The 22803-nt window shown below is 52.7% G+C and overlaps 7 protein-coding genes across 7 annotated transcripts; 2 read left to right on the top strand and 5 right to left on the bottom strand.

Annotated features, from left to right (window-relative positions):
- Window positions 1-4108: 4108 nt before the first annotated feature.
- Window positions 4109-6811, bottom strand: GLOTRDRAFT_82265 (uncharacterized protein). Its single transcript, XM_007872827.1, has 14 exons — window positions 6623-6811; window positions 6429-6562; window positions 6129-6189; window positions 5984-6055; window positions 5902-5921; window positions 5786-5843; window positions 5681-5730; window positions 5425-5548; window positions 5263-5369; window positions 4866-5176; window positions 4693-4790; window positions 4532-4636; window positions 4348-4478; window positions 4109-4296 (listed from the first exon to the last, which is right to left on the bottom strand). The coding sequence occupies exons 2-14, from the start codon at window positions 6480-6482 to the stop codon at window positions 4255-4257; spliced, it is 1233 nt and encodes a 410-aa protein (XP_007871018.1). The 5' UTR covers window positions 6483-6562; window positions 6623-6811; the 3' UTR covers window positions 4109-4254.
- A 1113-nt stretch (window positions 6812-7924) lies between these two features.
- On the top strand, window positions 7925-10498 carry GLOTRDRAFT_133853 (MFS general substrate transporter; the record flags this gene model as incomplete). The annotated part of the gene is made up of 19 exons (XM_007872826.1): window positions 7925-8088; window positions 8138-8175; window positions 8229-8238; window positions 8289-8342; window positions 8396-8422; window positions 8481-8489; window positions 8547-8636; window positions 8699-8880; window positions 8939-8956; window positions 9006-9078; window positions 9138-9188; window positions 9251-9329; window positions 9385-9428; window positions 9490-9818; window positions 9882-9959; window positions 10016-10060; window positions 10115-10148; window positions 10203-10392; window positions 10445-10498. The coding sequence occupies 19 exons, from the start codon at window positions 7925-7927 to the stop codon at window positions 10496-10498; spliced, it is 1569 nt and encodes a 522-aa protein (XP_007871017.1).
- A 136-nt stretch (window positions 10499-10634) lies between these two features.
- Window positions 10635-13444, bottom strand: GLOTRDRAFT_141477 (uncharacterized protein; the record flags this gene model as incomplete). The annotated part of the gene is made up of 4 exons (XM_007872825.1): window positions 10635-11481; window positions 11540-11712; window positions 11761-12922; window positions 12986-13444. 4 exons carry the CDS (start codon window positions 13442-13444, stop codon window positions 10858-10860), a joined length of 2418 nt encoding a protein of 805 aa, XP_007871016.1. The 3' UTR covers window positions 10635-10857.
- Window positions 13445-14624: 1180 nt separating this feature from the next.
- GLOTRDRAFT_96971 (uncharacterized protein) lies at window positions 14625-16235 on the bottom strand (the record flags this gene model as incomplete). Its single annotated transcript, XM_007872824.1, has 2 exons — window positions 14625-15956; window positions 16008-16235. The coding sequence occupies 2 exons, from the start codon at window positions 16233-16235 to the stop codon at window positions 14625-14627; spliced, it is 1560 nt and encodes a 519-aa protein (XP_007871015.1).
- Window positions 16236-17014: 779 nt separating this feature from the next.
- On the top strand, window positions 17015-19234 carry GLOTRDRAFT_96970 (Dak1-domain-containing protein; the record flags this gene model as incomplete). The annotated part of the gene is made up of 5 exons (XM_007872823.1): window positions 17015-17103; window positions 17155-18029; window positions 18082-18615; window positions 18664-18780; window positions 18858-19234. 5 exons carry the CDS (start codon window positions 17015-17017, stop codon window positions 19232-19234), a joined length of 1992 nt encoding a protein of 663 aa, XP_007871014.1.
- A 173-nt stretch (window positions 19235-19407) lies between these two features.
- GLOTRDRAFT_82261 (SecY protein) lies at window positions 19408-21420 on the bottom strand. Its single transcript, XM_007872822.1, has 7 exons — window positions 21352-21420; window positions 21228-21295; window positions 20900-21179; window positions 20224-20846; window positions 19961-20176; window positions 19732-19903; window positions 19408-19674 (listed from the first exon to the last, which is right to left on the bottom strand). The coding sequence occupies exons 1-7, from the start codon at window positions 21359-21361 to the stop codon at window positions 19610-19612; spliced, it is 1434 nt and encodes a 477-aa protein (XP_007871013.1). The 5' UTR covers window positions 21362-21420; the 3' UTR covers window positions 19408-19609.
- Window positions 21421-22302: 882 nt separating this feature from the next.
- Window positions 22303-22533, bottom strand: GLOTRDRAFT_50397 (uncharacterized protein; the record flags this gene model as incomplete). Its single annotated transcript, XM_007872801.1, has 1 exon — window positions 22303-22533. The coding sequence occupies one exon, from the start codon at window positions 22531-22533 to the stop codon at window positions 22303-22305; it is 231 nt and encodes a 76-aa protein (XP_007870992.1).
- Window positions 22534-22803: the final 270 nt, after the last annotated feature.

The raw sequence follows: 22803 nt of genomic DNA, 5'->3' as shown, positions 1-22803 counted from the left end.
TCCACCGGATCCCGAGAGAATCCCATTGACGTCGACGGTCCAGTGCTGCCTACCAATATGACAGGAAGATATGGCAATATCTGCTGGGCATGTCAGCAGCCTGGTCATTTCCAATCTCATTGCCGACTCTTCCGCTGCCACATCTGTGGACGCACTCAACCAGGGCATTATCCATCTGCCTGTCCTCAACGAACTGTTTGGGACAATGCTATCCAAGAAGCCACTGAAGAGCAAGACTACGACGATGGCACTCTTGTGGACCTGGACGGTTCGGTAACCGGTCATGACTAGGAAGTTTGGGTAAACTTCGACCATAGGAAGGGGGTAATGTTATGATTTTCCCATGCTTATCTCATTCCATTTCCATTCCGAGCATTGCTATTGGACAGTACCTTTCTCTGAGTAGAACTTCCCATGGACGCTATCTTCTTCCCACACGTTATCTCCCTTGACTCACCTTCTACCAATAGGCGCCCTTGTATTTCTCATTTCTCTGAGTTACGTTCTCACAGGATAGCTTACGCGTCCTTTCTTATTGTTCTCTTCTTTGGGTATTAACCCCTATACCAGTTACTATATATACTGTAGGAAAACCCATGTATTCCTTAGTTCAACCTCCTGTTGAATACAGCGATTACCTGGACTCTTGACTTGACCGTTGGCATTGGCCCGGCCAGACCTACCTTTCAGTACGCTTACTGAGGTAGTGACGACATAACTGTTGGCACGTAGCCCAGTTATCTCAAGACGACTAGTTAGGACATCGCTTCCTAACAACGAGGCGCCGGAGAGGCGGGACGTAGCCCCGAAGAAGCGGCGCGCCTGTGTCACCTGACCCGTGGCGGTACACCCTAGGGTTGGGGTTTGCTACCAGACTTCTACCCGGACCGCGGCCGGAAGCGGCAAGGGCATGGTGGTCGACGGGCGTCGAGCAGAGTAGCGGACGGCCTTATTATGCGTGTAGGCGGTGACGTGTACTGTATGTAGACCGATGCTCGAGCGTTGAAGTCAAGGGGGATGAGGTGGGGTACCCAGGGGGGGGGGGGCGTTCAGGGGGGGTGGCAAAATAAGGTTTTCAAGACCCCCTGGTCTCGCGTCTTGGGGCGTAGTCCCAAGTCTACAGCCGTTTGCAGATTGATGGGCCCACTTTTCAAAAATCATTTACAGTCGGACCACGTCGGACAAGCAATTTTAAGTCCCTGAGGACTTCCCTACCTTCTTCCGACGTCCCTGGGACGCACTCCGACCCACTCCGACTATACGCGATTTTCTGGATTGGTGGTCCATCAATCTGCAAACGGCTGAAGGGATCTCGCTTTTGGTGTCACTCGGGTGGAAGTGATGCGGGAGATGGCCGAAGGGAGCCGAGCGTCTGCTCCCTCGAGCGGCTCGAACTTCAAAGTTTGCAACGTCTCCTATTCACTGGCAATAAGCTCATTACATGGTGGTAACATAGTAACAAAGCAGATGTTTAGTGCCTGTCATCATTATTTTAATCCCCATCCTATGGCGCAGGCCCAGTAGTCCATTCCTAACCATATATTTGGGTTACAGCAAGCCAAATTTACCAGTGCGAAGGAGAAAGTCACATGATTATTCGGCCATCTCCCGCATTCCGATTCCCCTAGAATTCCGATTCCCCTAGAATCGGTTTACTGTTCAGTCGTTGTATAGGGCTCTCTGGTGATCAAAAATTGCCAGCGTTGAACAGGGGGTATACCCCTTATAGCCCAAATTACCTTAACTGTAACGGGAGCACCCTCCTTAAATGGAAGGTCCACCGATCCAAATCTTACCACCATCAGCAAATAGGAGCTATTACCTCTCATGTCAATAATTACCGTTTGTGAATAGGGACTAATTCCAGATATGTAGTGTGGTCTCGATCCTTTCAAGATCTCGGGCCTATGGCACTGTCAGGCATCCCCCGGCTGTGTGTGGAATTGCACCGATGGCAAGTACCCTGCTGCCTACGGCACAAGATTGGTAAGTTACATACGAGGCGTAGTACTGGCAGCATTGAGGCCTCAGCCTGACGATGTGCATCTCAGCTACAGTATGCATGTGCACTGACTCGATAGTAATGCTACCCGAGTGTAGTACTGAAGTAAATAGTGTATTGTGTATTGAAATAACTGTACTTGACACCGAGTATAGGATGATTGAAGGTTCTAGCCACACACAGTTATGTTTGAGAGTTACGAACTTATATGATTTAGTATCACTGAGATCAACATATAATAACTAGGAGTATTCTTGATGCCGCGCAGCGCCCGGGAGGCTAGAAAGACTATTTACCTACTTGTAGAACCCTTGCCACTCGTTTACCTTACGAGGAATCGGACCTGGCGTGCCGCGCAGCGCCGAATACTTCCCAAGTCACTTCTTGAGCTATTCCTGGCGCAAACGAACGAACGATTGCTCGAGCGAACGGCCGAATTGTAGAATTGAGCACGCCTATTATATTTTGAACAGCTGTAATGTTCGGACAGCCGTTCTCTATCGATGGTCTGGAATCTGGACAGCACGAGCCTCCCTTAGTGTCGCTATTCCGTTCTCGTAAATATATCCTGACTTGCAAGGCTTCCGGAGCAAGCTGTCTCGTTGACCTGAGTCCATTTCCAGTACTTCATTGTATGCATATACAGTCAATACCTGTCTTTGTCCAGCATGAGAGACACGTTCGGTACTCCAATGCGTTCAGCATTTCTTTCGGGAGTCGGGGACTGGCCCCTGCGCCGCTACGATCATGCGATGGCTTGTCGGAAAAATCAGAAAAGCATGATATTGCTATACAATGCCAGATAATGCACTGATAAGTCAATCAGGTTCGAGGAGAGTTATTGGGTTCAGAAATGATCGAAAAGCGCGTATAAGCCTCCGTCAGGCTGATCAGGCCTGACAGGGGTTACAAGCCAGTATAAGGCATGATAAGCCCGGATAAGGCCATGAGTCCCAGAAATGAGAAAAGGAGGAGCCACCCACGCCACCTGATGGTCATCGACACCACCATCTAAGACGTCACTTTAATACAGGTACTTCGACTTTGAACTCGAACGAGCGGCCTTGAGTTGAAAGATGATGATATATGTAAAGACTAATGATATAACTACTACACTACGCAACAATAGCTGTGTGAGTCTCATATTGGTATATATATATCATACATACTGCCTTACCGGGCGACTCGTAATTACCGTCGCTCGCGCTCACGTCCTCTGACGTACGGCTCTTGTAGATTTCGCCATAACTTTAGACTTAGACTATAATGCTACCGTAGTCAACATGCCACCTTTAAAACACTCAATCCGTGTAAAGGCTACGACCGTATTTCAAGATGTTTCCGACGTACAGGATCTACTACAGAATTCCTGTGATATTACAGCACCACCAGAAGCCCCTACCTAATCCAAACCTGACAACACCTGATAAGGGCTTATCAGCCTTGAAACATAACATTATATTGCCTGATCAGTCCGTCAGGTTCTGTCAGGGCTTATCAGTCTTTTCCAGATTTTCCGACACTAACGATGCCCGCAGGGTCCTGTTGCACAACAAAGGGCGTGCGATCTCTCTGTCATCCACGGAAACATTCAGACATATTTTTTTGATGGGGCGGGAACATTAGCGCACCTATTCTTCACGCTGAAGGGCTTCGCGGCATTCAGCAAAGGAAAGGAATCCGTACTCCATAGAGCATCTCAAGATGTCGCCACGAAAGTCCGAGCCGTTGGCAAGGATGGGCGAAAGAGGCATTTCAAACCTGAACACTTGCGACTCCCGAGGGATGAGTAGTCAGAGATGAGTGAGCGACTTCAGATAATTTCTCGTGTGCTCAAGTTCGACATAATCCTGTTATTATTAATTGCGACGACTATAAGCGGCTTGGCAGTTGGTAGGTGTACACTCAGGTCTTCCAGTAACTCGTCTTCGCCATGCTATGGGGAGGTGATCTGCTCGAGCTAATCATAATATATCACGGTGTAGGTCAGAGCTGTCTTTGGGTGAGTCGTGGGACCAGCCCACGCCACGTCTAGCAAACCCAGAGCTGATGGTCCGGAGGTGACCTCCACGCTGCTTTGGCATAAGCACTATGAGCGTTACATCCCTTCTATGCACTGCCAAGGTGCTCACGACTAATAGTCCATGAAAAGGCCACGCGTACCTTTGGTATATTCCTAGAGAGCATCTACCCTAGATCCAAGCAAAGAGCATCTATCCCATCCAGCACTCCGAGCCCATCCATCCCCTCTATCAGGGTCTCGGGTGTTTTGAATCCTTCTCTTCGGGATAAAGCTACCAGAGAATTAGCCTTTCGCATCATAGGCACGACACCTTCAGATTCACCTTCCCGGGGTTGAATAAGTTCAGCGGGTCGATCGTGCGCTTGATCGCCTTCATGAGCTCGACAGTACCCTCGCCAAGCTCCTCGTATAGGTACTCTTTCTTGCCCATGCCGACGCCATGCTCCCCCGTACCTTGATCAGATAACTAACTAAAAGGCGGGGGAAGAAAAGGGAGACGTGCTCACATGTCCCGTCGAGCGCGATTGCGCGCTCAACCATCCGGTGGACAACGTCGCGCACAACTGCCAGCTCGGCGTCGTCACGGAAGAGCAGCAGCGCATGGAAATTGCCTGTCATGTCCCAGCGTTAACACCGGCGCTACGGCGTAAGCAGGCAAAGAACGCACCATCCCCAACGTGTCCAACGATGTGAGACGTCAGACCCGAGTCCTTAATATCCTTCTTCGTTTCGTACACCAGGTCCGGGAGCTTGCTTATCGGTACACTATTGCCACTCAGGAGTCAGCCCAGCACGCAGACGAGAAGTCACAGCAGCTCCACGTGCAGAGAAGAGACATACCAAACGTCCGTTGCCCATCCCCTGGCCCCAGGCAACAGCGCCAGCCCCGCATAATGCGCGTTCTTCCTGTCCATCCAAATATCCGCCGCCTCCTCGTCGTTCTTCGCCAGCTTCCACCCGCTCCCGCCATACTCGGGTTTACTCACGACCTCCTTGACGATGCGCGCAGTCTCGGCGAGCGAGGCGGGCGTGGGGCCCTGGAGCTTGAAGAAGAGGGAGTCGAGCTCGGGGTACCGCGGCGGGGCCGGCGCGTGCACGAGGTTGGTGGCACGCATGAATTCGTTGTCCACTAGTTCGACACATTCTATTCCATCGTAGTTGGCATTGGGACGTTTCAAGGGGGAAGTAACATTTGAATATGAAATTGTACACGGGCGCGGGGTGACTCACGTATTCCAACACCCCGATTGAGAATCTCGCGCACGGCAGCAGCCGCCTTACGGACGTCGGGAAAGTGCACGACCGCCACCGTCGTGGGCAGGAGCGGGGCGAGCCTTATCGTAACTTTTCCCCATTCAGCACATGCATATTTCATAAGTTGTGGGGCGCGCTCACGAACCTTCGGTGACGATCCCGAGCGTGCCCTCGGCGCCGATGAAGAGCTTCGTGGTGTCAAACCCTGCCGAGGACTTGCGAGCGCGCCGACGGGTCTTGATCACTTCGCCGGAGGGGAGGACGACGGTCTACATTAGCGAGATGGGATCGGCGCAAGGCGAGGACCACCGCGAGCGAGAGAAGAGAAAATGACACGTGAAGGGGATCAACATGGGACGGGATGAGAAGCAGTCAGTAAAAGGGATGGACAGGTGGCGTACGGCGTTGAGAAACCACTCCGCTTTGGCGGTGCCGTACCGGACAGCGTTCGCTGCGAGAGTATACGATATAAGGTGAGGGAAAGATCGGATGGAAAAGAGACGTACTTCCAGAACACCCATTAGAGAGCATACCACCTATCGTGGCGCTCGGTGCTGGATCCAACTAGTGTATGAGCAAAGCAGGTTATGAGATGATTCCTACACGGAGGGAGCGGACGTACCGGGAAGAACAGCTGCAGGCCTACACGGGGCATTATCTATCTACTAGACGTCCCGTCGCAGGGGTAAGAAAGAATAACGTACCCTTCTCCTTGAGTGTATCGTTGATGTCCATCCACCCTGCGCCTGGCTGGCATACGAGGTCCGAGTCTTCCTCTTCGTATGAGGAAGAGGCACAAGGTCAGCATAGGGCATATCGTGGCAGCTGTTCTCTATTTTCGGTACCTACCATGGATCTCGAGGATCTTATTCATCCCGCCCATGTCGATGCATATGCCACCGACGGGGCTCTACACGTGGATGCATGAGCAGAGCAGGGATTTACAGACAGGTACAGGAGTAACGAGATTATCGGTCGAACGAGATGAATAGACATGGGCACTTGGTACTTCAGGCGCTGAACATCAGACAGGCTGAGGTGGTAGCACCAAAAGTACCCTGTCCTCACGTACATTCACTTCTTTCTAATCGATAGCTTCACCATGCACGCAAATATGTACAGAGGTACTACTAGAGAGCATAAACGCACCGAACGGAATTGCCCCTCCAGACTCGTCCCACCAGAGTACGCCGTGATCGGCATGCGGTACTTATTCGCGATGTGCACGATCTTGACGACGTCCTCCGTAGTGTGGGGGGTCACCACAACAGTCGGCGCATGCGCTTCGTTCAAGTAGTTCAGAAATTTGAGGTGGCATACATATGTGAACAGAACAGACGTACCCGGGTGATGGTCGTTTTCCGAATACCCGTGGACGTGTAGCACCTCAGGGTCCGTCTCCACCGTCACCTCTGAATTCCCCGCAAAGTTAGCCTCCAGCTCCTTGATCGCCTTTTGGAAGTCCTCTGGTGACCCCCATTTCGGGTCGCGAAGGGAGTCGGTACTGGTACTACTTTGCGCGGCCGATTCGGTGCGCGATTGCCTGAATGCGAAGCTATATCCAAGGTAACCACTTGCGAGTGAAGCACCAACTAGAGCAGCGAGAGCTCTAGAGGTGGTCAAAGCAGGTTTCGAACTGCGTAGACTACTTGAAGAGTTGAACCGCGGACGAAAGGTGTTACGATGCGGCAGAGACGGACGCCAGCCACCTAATGCCGTCCTAGACGATGCTTTTCGCCATGTCGCTAGCATGGTGTACGTCTATGTTGGAGGCCACCGCGAGAGCGTCGGGGTTGTAGAGAACAGCGAGCAAGCCATCGCTTATACACGTCTTCAGAGCTCGAAATAACGCAGTCATGAGACCGTGAAGACGTCCGTTTTAGGTAATTGTCAGGATTCCGCTCAGCACGCTGTTCCGTCTTGCCACAGACCTAACTCGACAACAGGGCAGTTGACAGTATCTCTGGCGTGGATGAGTTGCGCTCACTCCTGGATATGTCCGAATGCAAATCCCTATATGCCGAGGCAGTATCGGCTGCCTCATCGATGAGGCATCCAATACTGCCTGAATCGTGTTCTTTCCGCCCGGCTCTCTATAGGGATTCCAAACAATAAATGGTAGTCTTCTCGTTTTGAGCGTATGATCTATCTGTATCTCGTTCAATGATCTCCTTCCAAAACCAACCCAATGAAAGTATAACAGCCAACACCAAGTCGAGTTTGTCTTTCGATCTGTTTCGATGGTACATCCCACTACTCACCGCTCTTCGACTTTCCAACTTACGCGTCTAAGCGAATCTTACTCCATGGAGAGTTGCGCTACGAACTGTCTTGATGGAGGCTGAATGCACGTCAGTCCTTATCACGGCCATAGACTCCGCGGCGCTTCTTCGTACTTCTTTCACCGCTATAACCACTCCCATCATCGCAGGGCTCCAATACTTCCGGAATGGCGTTATATTTGTAGGTCTCCCATGCTGTTCTGCTTATCTCCCACTGTTGCTGCATAACGGAGATAGACGCCTGCTTATCACCCATCAAAGCCGTGTCAACGTCGAGCCACGGGACGTCACTCGCGTACATAAGAGCGGGCTCCAGTCAACCCCAAACTGCCGGCACCTTCTCTTGACCGTGACGCTCTCATTATGAGCTCGGAGAACAGCGAGAAGGGCGACCTCGGGAAGGCACAGGTCTTGGACGAGAAGCACCTGCAGAATGTATCCGTATCGACCAAGGAAGTCGATACAGGTGCTCAGCTCTTAGCTGGGACGCATATCGAACTTGACGAGGCGGAAGCCATGCGGATAAGGTGGGTAGTGATGCGCTTCTCCAAGGGCACCGTAATCACCTCATCTCAGGCGGAAGATTGACTGGCACATTTTGCCTATGATGTGCAGTACGTATCTTTCTCTGCGAGTCATGGCTCCCGCTTACAACAACGTGCTGCAGCACTGTATTGGTCCGTGTGTTGAAACTGATTGTTTGATATGCTTACTGAAAGAAGAGTAGGATTCAGTTCATGGATAAGACGACGTTAGGAAGCTCCGCTATCCTCGGTATCAGGTATGCCTGCCTGCAACCAACTAATCCGTTTTCATACTTAACCCAACATCCAGCGAGGCCACACACCTTACGACGAACCAGTGAGTAAATCCCTATGCTCTCTGTAACGCAATACTAAAGGCCAATATCATCCCTCAGGTATAATTGGTATGTTCCGAAGCTTGTCGCATGCATACGTACCCCGTTTCAACGACATCGCCATAGGCTCGGCACGATCTTCTATCTCAGCTACCTCCTCTTCGAGTACCCCCAAAACCTCGCCCTCCAAGCCTTCCCCGTGGGTAAATGGATGAGGTCAGCGCATACACACCCGAGCTGTCCCCGCCCATCCACTTACATTGCTAACCGCAAAACAGCTTAAACATTACGATCTGGGGCATCGTGCTCTGCCTGCATGCCGCCTGCAAGAACTTCGCGGGCCTCTTCGTCGTGCGCTTCGTCCTTGGCGCGTGCGAGGGCGCCATCACCGCGGGCTTCATGATCGTCAGCTCCATGTTCTACACGCGGAACGAGCAGACGCTCAGAGTGGGGTACTGGTGTACGTGGCCTCTATACTTTCTTTTGGGGAGAGAGATCGCTGACTTTCGGGTATGTAGTCTTGATGAACGGAACAGGTGGGAGCAAATTTCTCTGAGAGAGGGAGGTAATTGATCCGTGGCCCAGCACAAATCATCTCGGGTTTTATTAGCTTCGGAAGCCTACATATCCATGCCGGTGGTATGGAGCCGTGGCAGTGGTCCGTCTCATTATTGTTTGCCTTCCACTTGAACCTGATAGGCGTGACGATTATGACAGGCTGATGATCATCACGGGCATCCTAACACTCGTCACCGCCATTGCGTATTGGTGCACTCCGTCCCTAAATCTGAGAACCTGATAGGCGTCCTGACCCGCCTTTGGTGTTCTAGGTTCGCATTCCCCGATTCGCCGACTAATGCGTGGTTCCTAACCCCAGAGGAACGCGTCAAGGCCGTGAGGCGCATCAAAGTGAGCACGCAGCTTTCCCTAGCGTATGTCCGCCTGACTGATCGATTCAACGAAGGAAAACCAAACTGGTGTTGAGAACAAACACTTCAAGAAAGATCAGTGCGTCTCCTCCGCATGCGCTCGTGTCCATTGGACCCACCATTGACTGATGCCCTATTAGGATGATGGAAGCCCTCACTGACCCAAAGACCTGGCTCTTTGCCCTCTTCTCCGCGCTCGACAACGTCCCGAACTCACTCACCAACCAGCGCCAGATCATCGTCGCGTCCTTCGGGTTCACGACCTTCCAGACGACGCTGCTCGGCTGTGTTGACGGCGCGGTGGAGATCGCGACCATCTGGACTGGGGTGACGATAGCCGCACGGGTGAGGAACGGTAGAGGGTATACGGGCGCGGCATATTTTCTACCATCATTGTTAGGGGTCATTCTTATCAGTACGTTACCGTGGAGTGATAAGATCGGTTTGCTGTTCGCGCAGTGGCTGTCAGGTTAGTGAGCTCCTTCGAGTGACCGCCAGGGTGGATGTGTTGATGGCACTCGCTGTAATGTAGGTATCAGTGTGACGGGTTTTGTCATGAGCCTCTCCTGGCTGTCGAGTGTTACAGCGGGCCATACGAAGAAAGTAACTAGTGCGTTCATATCTAGCAGCTGCAGTCCTACCTACATCACACTGACGGCCATGCAGCCAACGCAATCATGCTTTCCGCGTATTGTGTCGGTAATGCAGCCGGTACGTATTGCTCTGTTCTGTTGGATAGACGATAACTCTGATGTGCTCCGCTAGGGCCGTTCATGTGGCAACAAAAATACAAACCTCGGTAAAGTAGCTCTCCTCTGTCTGTTCAGAGTGTCTCACGCCTCATGCTTCTTAGCAACCACGTTCCGTGGGCGATCATCGGCGTCTGCTACGCAATCTGTCCTTTGATCTTGCTCGTCATCCGGTACATACTGTGGAAAGAGAACAAGCTAAGAGATCAGGAGCCTCCGGACGACACCTATGATGATGTGTACATCGAGGCTATCGACTCGGAGGGGAACAGGGTGGAGAGGAAGGTGGATAAAGTAAGTGCTGCCTTCATGACTTACAGATCCTCTGTTGAGCACTTTTGGACAGGAATTCCTGGACTTGACCGACAGGCAGAATCGGGAATTCAGATACGTGTTATAGATATATAAGCGACCTTGAAAGTCGATGCTTTAGCAAAGTACATGATCTGGTACGTGTACGACAATAGGTAGTACATCCCTCATCGACTCGTCTGGTGCGATTACTGTGTGGAACCGTAGTAAAAGGCGCGAAAATTGTGGTCAAGGACGACTTGCACACGATGGAGAGGAAACGGGGTCGGGGTCGAGTATTGTACATGTGATGATATCGGAGAACAAGACAAGCAATACAGGACAGTGATAAGATACCGTACGGTACATCCAAGTTGAGAGCAGATACTGAGTCAGGACATGCACATCATCCTGCCTTAAGAGCCAGCTGAGCCTTGCCCCGCTCAGGTTCGCTCAATTGGAGAAGCTTCACTTCCGAGCCCGTTTACTCCCCGAAGATTGGGCTTTGTCCTGCCCCGAAGACTCCGCTCTTTGGACTGAGGGCTTGCGTTTGCGAGCGGAACTTTGCTTCGAACCTCCAGACTGAGCGGTGCCGGACATGCCGCTCTCCTGAGCTGATCGCGTAGTCGACGTGATTTCTTTAGCTATATCATGATTCCTTTGCGTCGTCGTATCCGCGCCCAGTTCGTAAGGGAGAGCAGGAGGATCATCTGTCGGCCAATCAGGAGAGTTCAAGGCATCCTCGAAAAGTTTGAGGACAGCGTCGTGCGTCAACTTGTTACGATATTCAACGGGAACCTCGTCTGGCAGGTAATGAGTCTGCACTAACTTGCCATACTCGCGAAGGAGCTCAGTAAGAGGTGCATGTCCGTCGACCGTGATGGTGGTGCAGCGTTTAGTAACGAAAGATGATTTCCCATCGCCATCTTCTCCGTCGAAGATTCTGGCCAAGACAGGGATGTTTGTCTTGGTATGGCGTCCAGCGGTGTATATCAGAACCCAGTAGACGGACTCAAGATCATGCCACGCTTTATGTTGTCCATCACTCTCCAATTTTTGCTGGAGAGCAACGGCGATGAATTGGATTGTCCCCTATAAAAATACGAAGGTCGTGACTAGCGCTATACCCGAGATGCAGATCGTCACATACTGTAATTCGTCGTAGATCCGATGTGGCCGTCTTGTCCTTGAGAAAGGCCGCGTATTCAGGGTCAATGAGGAATCCCTTCTCGGTATAGATTTCGTTGGGATAAGCATTGATCATGATATTGTTGACGCTGATGTCGCGATGAAGAATGTTCTTAGCGAGCATGCCCTCATGACCTAGAGTGGTTGTTAATAACAAGTATATGTTGTAGAAAATGTACTCACCTTTGACGGCGTCACGTACGGCTTCCAGCAGTTCGCGCGTGGAGCGAAAGCGGGTCAAAGGAATCCCCACAGACTCGAGTATACACCGATAGTGGATGCGCTCCACATACTTAGCTTTCAGCCCAGCTTTAGTGCGGAGTTCGTTGAGCGACGATGCACAGGTGCGATGGGTATTGACGGCTTCCTTCGGCGGACCACTGTCCTCCGTTTCCTGCGGTGGACGAGGGACGACGTCGACGCCACGTCTACACCGGGCAACGCCGAACATATGGCCACCTTTGTGAATCTTTTCGTAGATCTCTGACTCAGGCAGGCGGTCGGAGTCACGCCACGAGTCCTTTATGATAACGTATCGTTCAGGCTGGTAGCCCTCGGCGTGACGCGAGTCTATAACGGCGGTCTGCATGGCGAGCCAAGTGCGAGTGCCGCGTCCGTGGAGAGAACGAGAAGTGAACAGAGGTTTGCCCAAGGTAACATACTTCTCCGCCCATCGCGACTCCGATCTTGCTTCCTCGTTCAAAGGGACAGAAATCAAGAAACTGCTTGAACGCAACTCTTCGTCCTTGATCACTTTCATAGGATCGATGAGATTGTCTTTCATGGCATCGTCGAACTTCCGCTTGAGGATGGGGCGCGGGATCGCATCGGGGACCGGGCAAGTGATCGTGGTGTCGATGCCCGTGCCAGCGAGTCCGAAGGTCGAGAATCCATATAAAAATTTCACCAAGGGCTTGCAGTCGACCTTGTATTCGAAAGATGTTGAGAATGTTACTGTCGAGCGATCCCACCGGTAGAAACGGGCGATTTCATGATAGAATCCAATCCCCATCAGATGACAGCGAGGTCGGGCCTGGAAAGCCACCGTAGCCTGTTCCATTGTCTGATTCCATGTCGCAACGTGACCTTGGGCCATCCGTGGCGTAACTCTGTCCTCCTGGAGTGGATCTTCTGCCCTGGTCTTTTTCACCTCGATAATACCAAGTGCTTGCGTCCAAGGCAGGCCATCACCCTTGTCATTCTTCAACCGTATGTCCAGATCAGGCGCGATTTCGCGCAAATTCTGGTCGCCACTTTGCAAGTCCCTCGATACATCCTGGACGTAAAGGTCGAGAAGATTGCCGTCGGCATTCAGGGTGTCGAAAACATACTGAAGTGCGTTGCTCTGCGAGGCATGAGAAGAAATGTCAGAAAGATTCGCGGCAGAATGAAAACATGAAAAGCATACGATCCGAGCATACATCGGCCTCTCTCGATTGTGCTTCGGGCCTAGCTTGACTTTACCTAGGCGTTGTTGGAATTCTTCCAGGTGCGTGTCCTTGAAAGTGTCAAAAACTTCGTTGTGCTCGGTATTCGGGAAACAGAGGCTGAGAAAGCTGTCTAGTTTCATTGCACTATGGGTGTGCTTGGCAGCTTCAGAGCCAGAGACGGTTCTATGAAATCCTTTCTCCCTCTTCGACGACTCATACTGAGTAACGCTTGTCAGACTATCCTGTAATTTATGTGGCGTAGTGTGAGCGGGTTTTTTGGTAATTTTACCAGCGGTGGGAGTCGCAGGAGCGTTGGAGACGTTGGCGGCAGCCGATTCAAGGGTGGCATCAGGCGTCGTAGGGCGTGGCGAGTCGGGTGGGCCAGACGACGGCGAAGGCGGAGCCACAGAAGGGGAAGGTGGCGGGGGAGTCGCCATGTTAGCAGCGAGCGGAAAGGGACCGTAGGGCAAACACGCACCGGTTCAAGAAGTTGTTTAGAATATATAGTCCCACGATATTTGTTTGTCATCGTTTGCTGTGGCACTATCGATGGTCGTTGTCGGCTCGTGGTGGTTCGGAGAGCAGACAATGAGCGCCGCGTGAGAACCAGATACCACACCATCGTCACGTGATCGCGTTTGGAACCCCGACCCGACCGTCCTTCAGCCAATCACAGCCACTTGCTTCTTTTCCTGGCTTGCCGCATCTCTTCGTGAATATGTTTTATACTGCGACTGCACAGGAGAGAATGTCTTCCAATGCATGTTAGGCTATGTGACGTATTGTGATGCAGGAAATCTCCCGTCAATCGCTTTGTAGATTCTACCGGTCTAGTAGAACATATGCACATTGTAATATTGAATGCAAAATACGCATGGCGCATAAGGTTGGGCTCGTGTTGCGGGTGCCACCGCGGTATTCAACCCGAGGGTCGCTCGGGTGCGGGTACGATGCGTGGACTGTCCACATCGTGCCATACCGCGACCCGCGACGCCGGGTATACGGGTCCGCGGTTCTCGTTGAGGGGTCCCGTTTTTTTACCTGAAATGATCAATTTTAGACTTAGAAATCAACTGACCAGTCATTTAATGAGCATATTAAGACCACTACCAGCCTTGCGAGCAACTTACGTGCAATGGACGATGACCCAGCTCACCTGGTAAGCCATCCTCGATGCCTATGTAGTGGTCCCTGGTGGCCTCGGGCATCGGCCAACGACCCGCGGTCTCGGCGGCGAGTTTTAGACCCGCACCCACCGAGGCTGCGGAGTATGCGGGTGCGGGTGCGGTGTCGCTCTGACCACCCGCGGTGCGACCCGCGCCGAACACTAATGGCGCATTCCCTGCACCGATCTGTGGCTCTGTCATTGACCAACGAGCTTATGACCCTGCAGCGCCATAAAGGACGCAAAAACTGAGGATGCGGATGGGGGAATAGGATACATGGCTGAGAACACCTATGTACAACATGCAGAGCAAAATGCCTCCAGCCAGGTTTCGCCGCCTGTCACCCACGACTCTTACAAGCGTGGTTATGTAACGTTCTTCAGTCGCGGCTAGTGCACTCCATAGCCTCCGCCACAATTCTGAGCTCCGAGTGTCCCGTCGTCACCTTCATTTACGTTGATGATGCAGTATCCCCCTCACCGCTTTCTGAATCCCACTCCGAATTGCCAGACAGAAAATCCTGCCTACCCATTCGAAGACACCGAACCATCGCCTCTATCGTCCTATATGCCGCGCGCTCATATATCGTCTGGACTGACGGGAAAATACTATATACGAAGCGTGCTGCTTCCCCCGCCGTCGGCGTATCGGGGGCAGGTGTGGAGACGAACAGCGATTCAAGGTTCTCGTGCGCCACTGGAGGGGAGACGGTCTGGAGGGGAGTGTCGTATATGACGGGCGCACTCCACTCCCTGAGTTCCGGGCAGTGTCGCGCAAACGCCTCCAGGACGCTCAGAGGGACTGAGGGTAGCCGTGCATCTGGTCCATCTACATGTATATCCCGCGAACGGAGGACGGTGAGGGATAGTTCAGTCAACTGCGGCCACGCATGAGCCATTTCCACGAAATCATCTTTTGAGAAGAGGATGGATCCGGGAGTGCAACTGATGTCCAGGGTTTGGAGCCGAGGGGATAGGAGAAATCGAGAGAGGATATCCCTCCCCGGGTATCTGCTCAATGTGTGGGGAACTTCCAGTCGGAGGTGGCAGAGGTGGGGGAAGGGCGGAGCAGTGTTCAGTAAGGCTGGTAGCCCCGAGTCCGGGTCTATGCCAGAGTGATTGAGGGACATCAAGGTGTCTGACTGAATATGGACCAAAAGCGCCGTCGCAAGTGATAGGGGCCCTCTCAAAGTCAGCATTTCGAGCGCGACGAATCGAAGAGAGGGGCAATCTGACGGGAGGTGTAGGTTTGATACATCAATGTCAAGTCTCCGGAATCGATCAAAGGGGGACATGGCATGGAAGGTATCCCAGGTGAGCAGATCGCCAGGACGGATGTCAGATAGTGTATAAGTTTCGAACCATAATAGCAAGTCATGAAGATGCTTCAGCTGGGCGAGGCGTTGTAATGAGACACCGACCGGTATGTCTGTCAAACGTAGGCGCTGCATGCGAGGACCGTGAGTGTGGAGCTTATGGACGATAGCCTGCAGCTCTGCAATACTATCCGGCATATTAGACTCCGGCCGAAGAGAGATATCCATCGAAAGTAGACTAGAATTTTCTGCGACAAGTGTAGGGAGTAGTCCATCGATGGGGACGCCCCACCAGTTCAGCTGTTGCAGATTCGGAAGAACGGGAGAGAGACGGAGTGACTGTAGCCCTTCGCACACTGAGGGGTGGATCTTCGGACTACCAGAATAGTCTAAAGACGTCACATACGACGCGTACTTGCAAAATCGTTGAATATGGCAAGCAGCCACAGGTTCCCATACTGGGAATAACTAGGGCAAGAAAAATATCATTGGCCGCGCAAACATTCGTCTATTACTCACGCAGAAACCATTTCTCATCACAATACCGGGAATGAGCCGTAGGAGATGGTGAATCCTATCGAGGCGCTTCCACATTATTCTCAGAGCCACATCGCTGAACGTCTTGCACGTCAGCGCAGCTCGTAGAAGATCCGGTTGCTTGGTGCCCTCACGATTACTATGCGCATGCAGCTCTAGCCTCTCGAAGATGAGCAACAGCAGGTCTGTTTGTTCGAGTGCAGGATGCATAGCTTGATCTCGAACAAGGGCAGGTCAATTGGAGTTCTCAAAGGTACAGATGCAGTGGTGCAGAGAGTTCGAACACAACATCGGGCGTTGCCGGGTTCTACTTAGGCGCTTTCCTCGAACTTTCTTCTGCTTTACCTTGATTTACTCAGTCCGAGCCAGAACTATAGGATGTCTTATTATATACCTCTGTGCGGCTAGGATGGCATGGAGCCTCGGGAGACTCTAGGAGACAGGCCAGCTGAAACCAGACAGCTGACGTACCTTCGAGAGCCCCCAGGGCGCAGTCCTGTACATATCACAGGAAGGGCCCTCGAGTGCTAGTTTATTTCTAGCTGTGCTTTCCTATCAGTGCGACGTCCATATCCCAGATAACTTCCTGTAAGAATGCTGCGCAGCCGCTGGAGACTTACTAGTCACCAGTCGCGCACAGACAGCTGGTTCCACATTCTGCATTTACCTGGCACAGTGGGAGTTCAAGATGCCGGTATGTGTGTACATGTCTGGCAGGATATCAAACACGGAAATATTCTGACTTGAACTTGAAGCACGAATTCTCTCCATGTTACGTGAAGTCAGGTGACCCTCTCGATCTTATGACCGCCCTCTCGACATCTTTAGTTCCGTCTTCTTCTCAGCAATTGAAGACACAATCGTGGACAGATGACCTCTGACGGATGTCCGGGTCTATATTTATGGGCGGTGCGTCGTTTTGGGTTCCGCTGCGGCGCCTTGATACCTGCAGTGCCTTCATCTCAACCGATTCACGAGCCTAACGCGAGATGTCCAGTAAACACGTCTTCGACTCCCCTCAGGGACTTGTGGTTAAATCTCTACGAGGAGCGGTCGCCCTCAATCCGTCCTTACGCCTGTAAGAGGTCTAGATCCTTATATTATCATAGCTGACTCCGTATCATTGCAGACATGCATCATCTAAGACCGTCTATCGAGCTGCCCCAATTGACCAAGAGCCCCAGGCTAGCACCGACCCTCATAAGGTAACACTCATATCTGGTGGCGGCGCCGGGCATGAGCCCGCACACGCAGGTTACACCGGCCGCGGGATGCTCAGCGCATCGGTCTCGGGGGACGTCTTTGCGAGCCCCAGCGCGAAGCAGATTGTAACCGCGATCACGCTGGGCCTCTTCGGTGAGGACGGCCGCGGCGACGAGCGGGAGAAGCGCGAGGCGTTAGTGATCATCAATAATTACACGGGTGACCGCCTCAACTTTGGGCTGGCGATTGAGAAGGCGCGGGCGCTCATACCTAACCTTGACATCCGCTCAGTGGTCGTGTCCGACGACGTTTCGCTCTTACGCGCGCCGAATCCGTCGTTGATCGGGCCGAGAGGGCTGGGCGGGAATATATTTGTGTGTAAGGTCCTCGGCGCTCTTGCTGAACGGGGAGCCCCGGTCGACGTCGTGAAGCGCGTGGGGGACGCGGTTGTTGCGAGATTCGGGAGTATAGGCGTCGGATTGGACCATTGTCATGTCCCCGGGCGGGTGGTGAGTAAGGCGAAAGATGAGGAGGATGGCTCACTGGGTCAGGATGAGTGTGAGATCGGCATGGGGTTGCATAACGAGCCTGGTGCGAGGAAAATAAAGATGATGGGAGCCGAGACGCTCATACAGGATATGCTTGAGGCGATATTCACGTCGAGAGATGAAAACGGCGGGTTCTGCGAGTACGGAAAGGATGATGATGGTGCAGATGACATGGTTCTATACATCAATAACCTCGGAGGCATCTCGCAGCTCGAGATATCTGCTGTCGTCGACGAGACGCTCAACCAATTAGGTTTGTGTTTCCTGCTCTCTCGAGTTAACGAAACCTATTCACGTTGCACTAGAATCAAAGCGGATCCACCCTCTTCGCGTGTACTGCTCTTCGTACATGACATCCCTCAACGCACCGGGGTTCTCGATCTCCCTCCTCAACCTCTCTGGTGTCTACCGTGACCTCGCAAGCTCAGGGGAGACACCCGTGGAGTCCGAGCTAGACATCTTACAACTTCTGGACGACCCAACAGAGGCCACCGCCTGGGCGGGAGTCCGTCAGGGCTGGGGCATTACATCCCGATCCCAATCCCTCGATCCGGCAGTGAAGAGAGCTGGTCGTCGTGATAGGAAGGCCGAGGAGAACGACGTGGATCTACTCGTTGACTCTCTCAATTACCTCCTCAGCTCGGATGCAATCGACACTCAGCCGGAGGAGAGTAACGGGGCGGATTGGTATAGGCAGGCAGACGTCTCCCCCATTCGAGTCAAACGAGGCATCGAGAAAGCTTGCGAGCAGGTTTTGGCAGTAGAAGCTGATATGACACGGTTCGACACCATCGTGGGGGATGGAGACTGCGGGGAGACCTTTGCCGCTGGGGCTCGAGGTGATACACCTTTGCTGCCCCTTGTCACGCACTGACGATGCTTGATAGCGGTGACGCGAGCAATGGAAGAGGGATCCCTCGACGTCGCATCACTCGATCCCCCTCAACTATCCCGAAAACTAGGTGAGATCCTAGAGGAAAATATGGGCGGGACCATTGGTGCTCGTAAGTCTCGATCCTTCCCCCTCGCTGTCCTCCTCTTGGCGTGCCGGTGTCCTCGGCCATACTGATGTGCAACACAGTATTCGCTCTCTACTTCACATCCCTGTCCACCTCACTCTCTGATTCCGCCTCCTGGTCCACCGCCCCTCTCTCCGCGCTTTCCTCCCTCTCGTCCTACACCCCCGCGCGACCAGGGGACCGCACCGTCATCGACGCGCTGCATCCCTTCTGCTCTGTACTCTCCACAACGCAGAGCCTCGGCGATGCAGTGAGCGCTGCGAAGGAGGGCGCCGAGGGGACGCGGGGTATGAAAGCAAGACTAGGGAGAGCCGTGTACGTCGGCGGCGCGGAGTCGGCGGAGGGTAGCAGGAGCGGTGCGGGGGATCTGCCGCCTGATCCCGGTGCGTGGGGGGTTGCGGCTATTCTGGAGGGATTGTGGCTTGGTTTCAACGAGTAGAGGGATTGTGGCTGGTTTCGGTGAGAAGATACAGTAATGTGGCACCGTTTCGGAAAGTAGAGATCTTGTGGCTAGTGTCCGTGAGCACGGGGTATAGACAATGCGCAAAGCCATCGGTTCAGTGATGAAGAAAATGCCGAAGGGTGACGTGCTCAGTCTAATGGAGATCTTACGTGTCTCGTTCAAACGAGCCCGCTTGGTCTTCGCTTTCGGTTTCATTAACAGCCGATCGCTCGACTAGGTATATAGATATACACAAAAATATATATCGTGCACCCCTCGTCAAGCAGCCTCGTTTCGCGCTGACCCCGCGGTTCTTCCCATCATGACTCGTAGAGCTCAATATTGCATTGCGCTACACATCCACGAGATACTTTAGATGAGATCCCCGAATGCCCCCATCTCCCCAGGGCCGGACTCCTTGATACCAATCTCCCAGTCTGTCAGAGAAACGTCAGCACTCAGCCGACAGCGCAACAGGGAACGCTGGAACTCACAGCTGTAGATGATGGTGACGGCCATGAGGATACCGGTGCCGTTACCGAGCGCGCCCATGAGGTCCGCAACGACGGAGAGCAGGCCAAGCATAGCGCCGCCCAGCGCCGCAGCAGTGGGGATGACGCGCTTGAGTTCTTTGTACATCGAAGCTTCGCGGTGGCCGGCCATCACCTATGATGGAATGGATCAGACTTCACGTGCATGAACAGGATAGAGAACGTCACGCACGAGCTGCTGGTCCTTGAGCTGCCTGGCGACGTCGCGTGGGCCGCTGCCCGAAATCTCGATCCACGTCTTGGAGAAGAGCGCGCAGGCGGAGAGCGTGAAGGCGATGTAGAGCAGGGTGTGCAGCGGGTCGAGGAGCGCGGCTCGCAGCGTGTGCGGCGGCGACATGTAGTACGCGAGACCGCCGACGGCTTCGAGCTGGGGAGAATCCTCCATAGGCTGGAAGGGGTCAGCACCAGCGTGAACGCACAAGGACCGACGCTCACCTCCCAAGTCCCGAGCAGCTTGACGAAAAAGTTGTCCGGGAAGCGGCTCGCGAGCATCTGCGAGACGATGAAGACGTTCGAAGTGAGGGTGCTCTGCAGCATGATGGGCATGTTGCTGGTATAGAAGAGCTTGACGGGATAGCTGCCGCGCTGGCCGCGGAAGCGGTTACTCTTGACGGGGATCTCGATGCGGAAGCCCTGGAGGTAGATGACGACGGCGAAGACGGCGACAGTCGCAACGAGGTTCATGATGTTCGGGAGACGGTCGCGCCAGAACGCCTCGCGAAGCGCGCGGCCCTTGTCGTTCCAGGTAAACAGCAAATGGAAGAGAGCGACGATGGCGCCCTCGAACTCGGGCCCGCGGCCGGTATTGATTGTGGTGGGCGAGAAGGCCTTCCAGACGATGGACTCACAGATGTTGGTCGCGATGAAGAGGGAGATGCCGGAGCCGAGGCCGTAGCCCTTTTGGAGCAGCTCGTCGAGCAGGATCACGATGAGCGCGGCGCACACGAGCTGCAGGATCAGGAGGAGGCACACGCCGGCGCCGAGGTCGCGCGGCTGGCCGTAGAGACCCGTGAGGACATAGACGGTGGCTTGTCCAAGTGAGATGATGAGGGCGAACACTGCAAAGTGTTAGCTACGATTCCTTTACTGGTGAACGCAAACGCAAACGCACGCTTCTGAGCACTGCTGAACAACGCGCGGTCCTCCTTCAACGAAAAGTCGACCTCGATCAAGTTTGCGCCGGCCAATAGTTGCATGATCATTCCAGAGGTCAGTATAGGACTGATACCGAGCTCCATAAGCGTTCCACGGTTAGAAGCCAGTATGACACGAAGCCAGTAAAGTGGGTCGGACGAGTCGGAAGACATGATGCCGTACAGGGGGACTTGGGAGCACACCAGGAAAATAAGCAGCGTCACCGCGGTCCATAGCACCTTTTGGTTGAACGGTACCTGCGGGAAATCAGCAGCTGCCAGCGTTTTGTGGACACGCATACTCACTTTCCGGTCTGGGGACGAAACCTCGGGCAGAATGGGCAGAAACGGGCGCACGAGGTTCAGAAACCGGACTACAGTCGTTCTGTTAGCGCCTTAAACCATTTGAAAACCACATTTTATAACATACACCCGCTCATGATGAAAGGAAATAGCCAACGAGCGGCTGGAGGTCAAGTACGAAAGCGAATTGCAGGATGAAGGATTAAAGTCCTTCTCGTCAATCGTCAGTTAGACGTGGCAGCCAAACATTAGCACACATTACCACGTGCGCACACGGTCGTGTTGGGCCGCGGCAAACAGCGGCCCCGCCGGAGAAGGAGGAGGGAGGAGGAGGAGGAAGGGGGAACAGAAGGCAGGGGAAAAATGAGAGAGGGGAAAAGATGAGGTGATCGCAGAGAGGGAATGAGCTGCGGGGAGACTGAGGCAGACAAGTTGCCAGCTTATGCCCCGATATTGCTATATATTATACAAAGGCTGGCCACCTCAGCCAGAGCTCCTGATTTCTGACATGTGATAGTAAGCGAAGACCACAATAAAGCCAGGGGTAGGTGGAAGTGATGCATGGAATTTAGACTGCATTATGGGAGGAGGGAAGGAGGGGGACCATGATGGGGGTAAAGAATTGCCTGAAGTCCCCATCAGAATTTGAGAGGTACAGAGACACGGAAAGTCTACAGGAGCGCTAAGCCATTAGCTTGTAAATTGTGATTCTCTAACAAAAGAAATCGCGCAAAGCCTGAGGAGTAGGGGAACGTAACGAAGGAGAATTCAAAGGAACTCCAGTTTGCAACACAGGAACTTTCTCCCCCACCTATGTAGACGCATAGTCATGGGTGACACTCGGAAGGGTATCGGAGAGACCTATCACAAGACGGGCTTCGTGTACATGTAGGAGCCCCAGTCGAGCTGGCATTGAAGGTGAGAAGTGGCATGTAGGGAGATCAAGGGAAAACTTACGCAGTCCTGGAGGAGACACTGGCAATCATTAGAATCCGAGTACCACATTTCTGTAACTTGGGGGTGTGGGCCACTGCGTTGCATGGCATGTTACGAGTCCTGAGTTTTTTTTGTCATTTCCTTAGTAGCGGCGTGAATATATAGCGATAGTTATTGTTTTCCCTTTGCATGTATTTAAATCATTTAAGTCTGTATATGTGAGATTGCCTTCTTCTATACAGTTTCTTCCTGTGACCATGCCATCATTGTACCAAATTGTTCCATCCTTCCCAATGAACCGACAGTTGAAATGATAATCACCATGATAAATTATTCCTGTCAAGTAGTATTTTTTTTGTCCTCCTATATTCATCCGGAAGCTCTTGTTTAGTTTCAAATTGGGTGTGAATAAATGGAATGCAAACATTGGAGGTGCCACTTTTAATTGAATTATATTGGTGACTGATTTCCCACAGTGTCTGGAGCTTCCTTCTATCCCTGTGGGACCTAGGTAATTTCCCAGCCATTCTATTATGGAGGATGGTTGATTATTGTTGACTAGTTGGCCTCTGCTTATTTGGCCTATAGGAATTATATTGTGACAATCAAAGAGTAAATTGTTCCGATCTTGTATTGTCTGGTT

Source organism: Gloeophyllum trabeum, assembly GCF_000344685.1.
Source record: "Gloeophyllum trabeum ATCC 11539 unplaced genomic scaffold GLOTRscaffold_00020, whole genome shotgun sequence".
Classification (NCBI taxonomy): Eukaryota; Fungi; Basidiomycota; class Agaricomycetes; order Gloeophyllales; family Gloeophyllaceae; genus Gloeophyllum; species Gloeophyllum trabeum.
The sequence above is the reverse complement of the archived record's forward strand: the minus strand, read 5'-3'. Positions and strand labels throughout refer to the sequence as shown.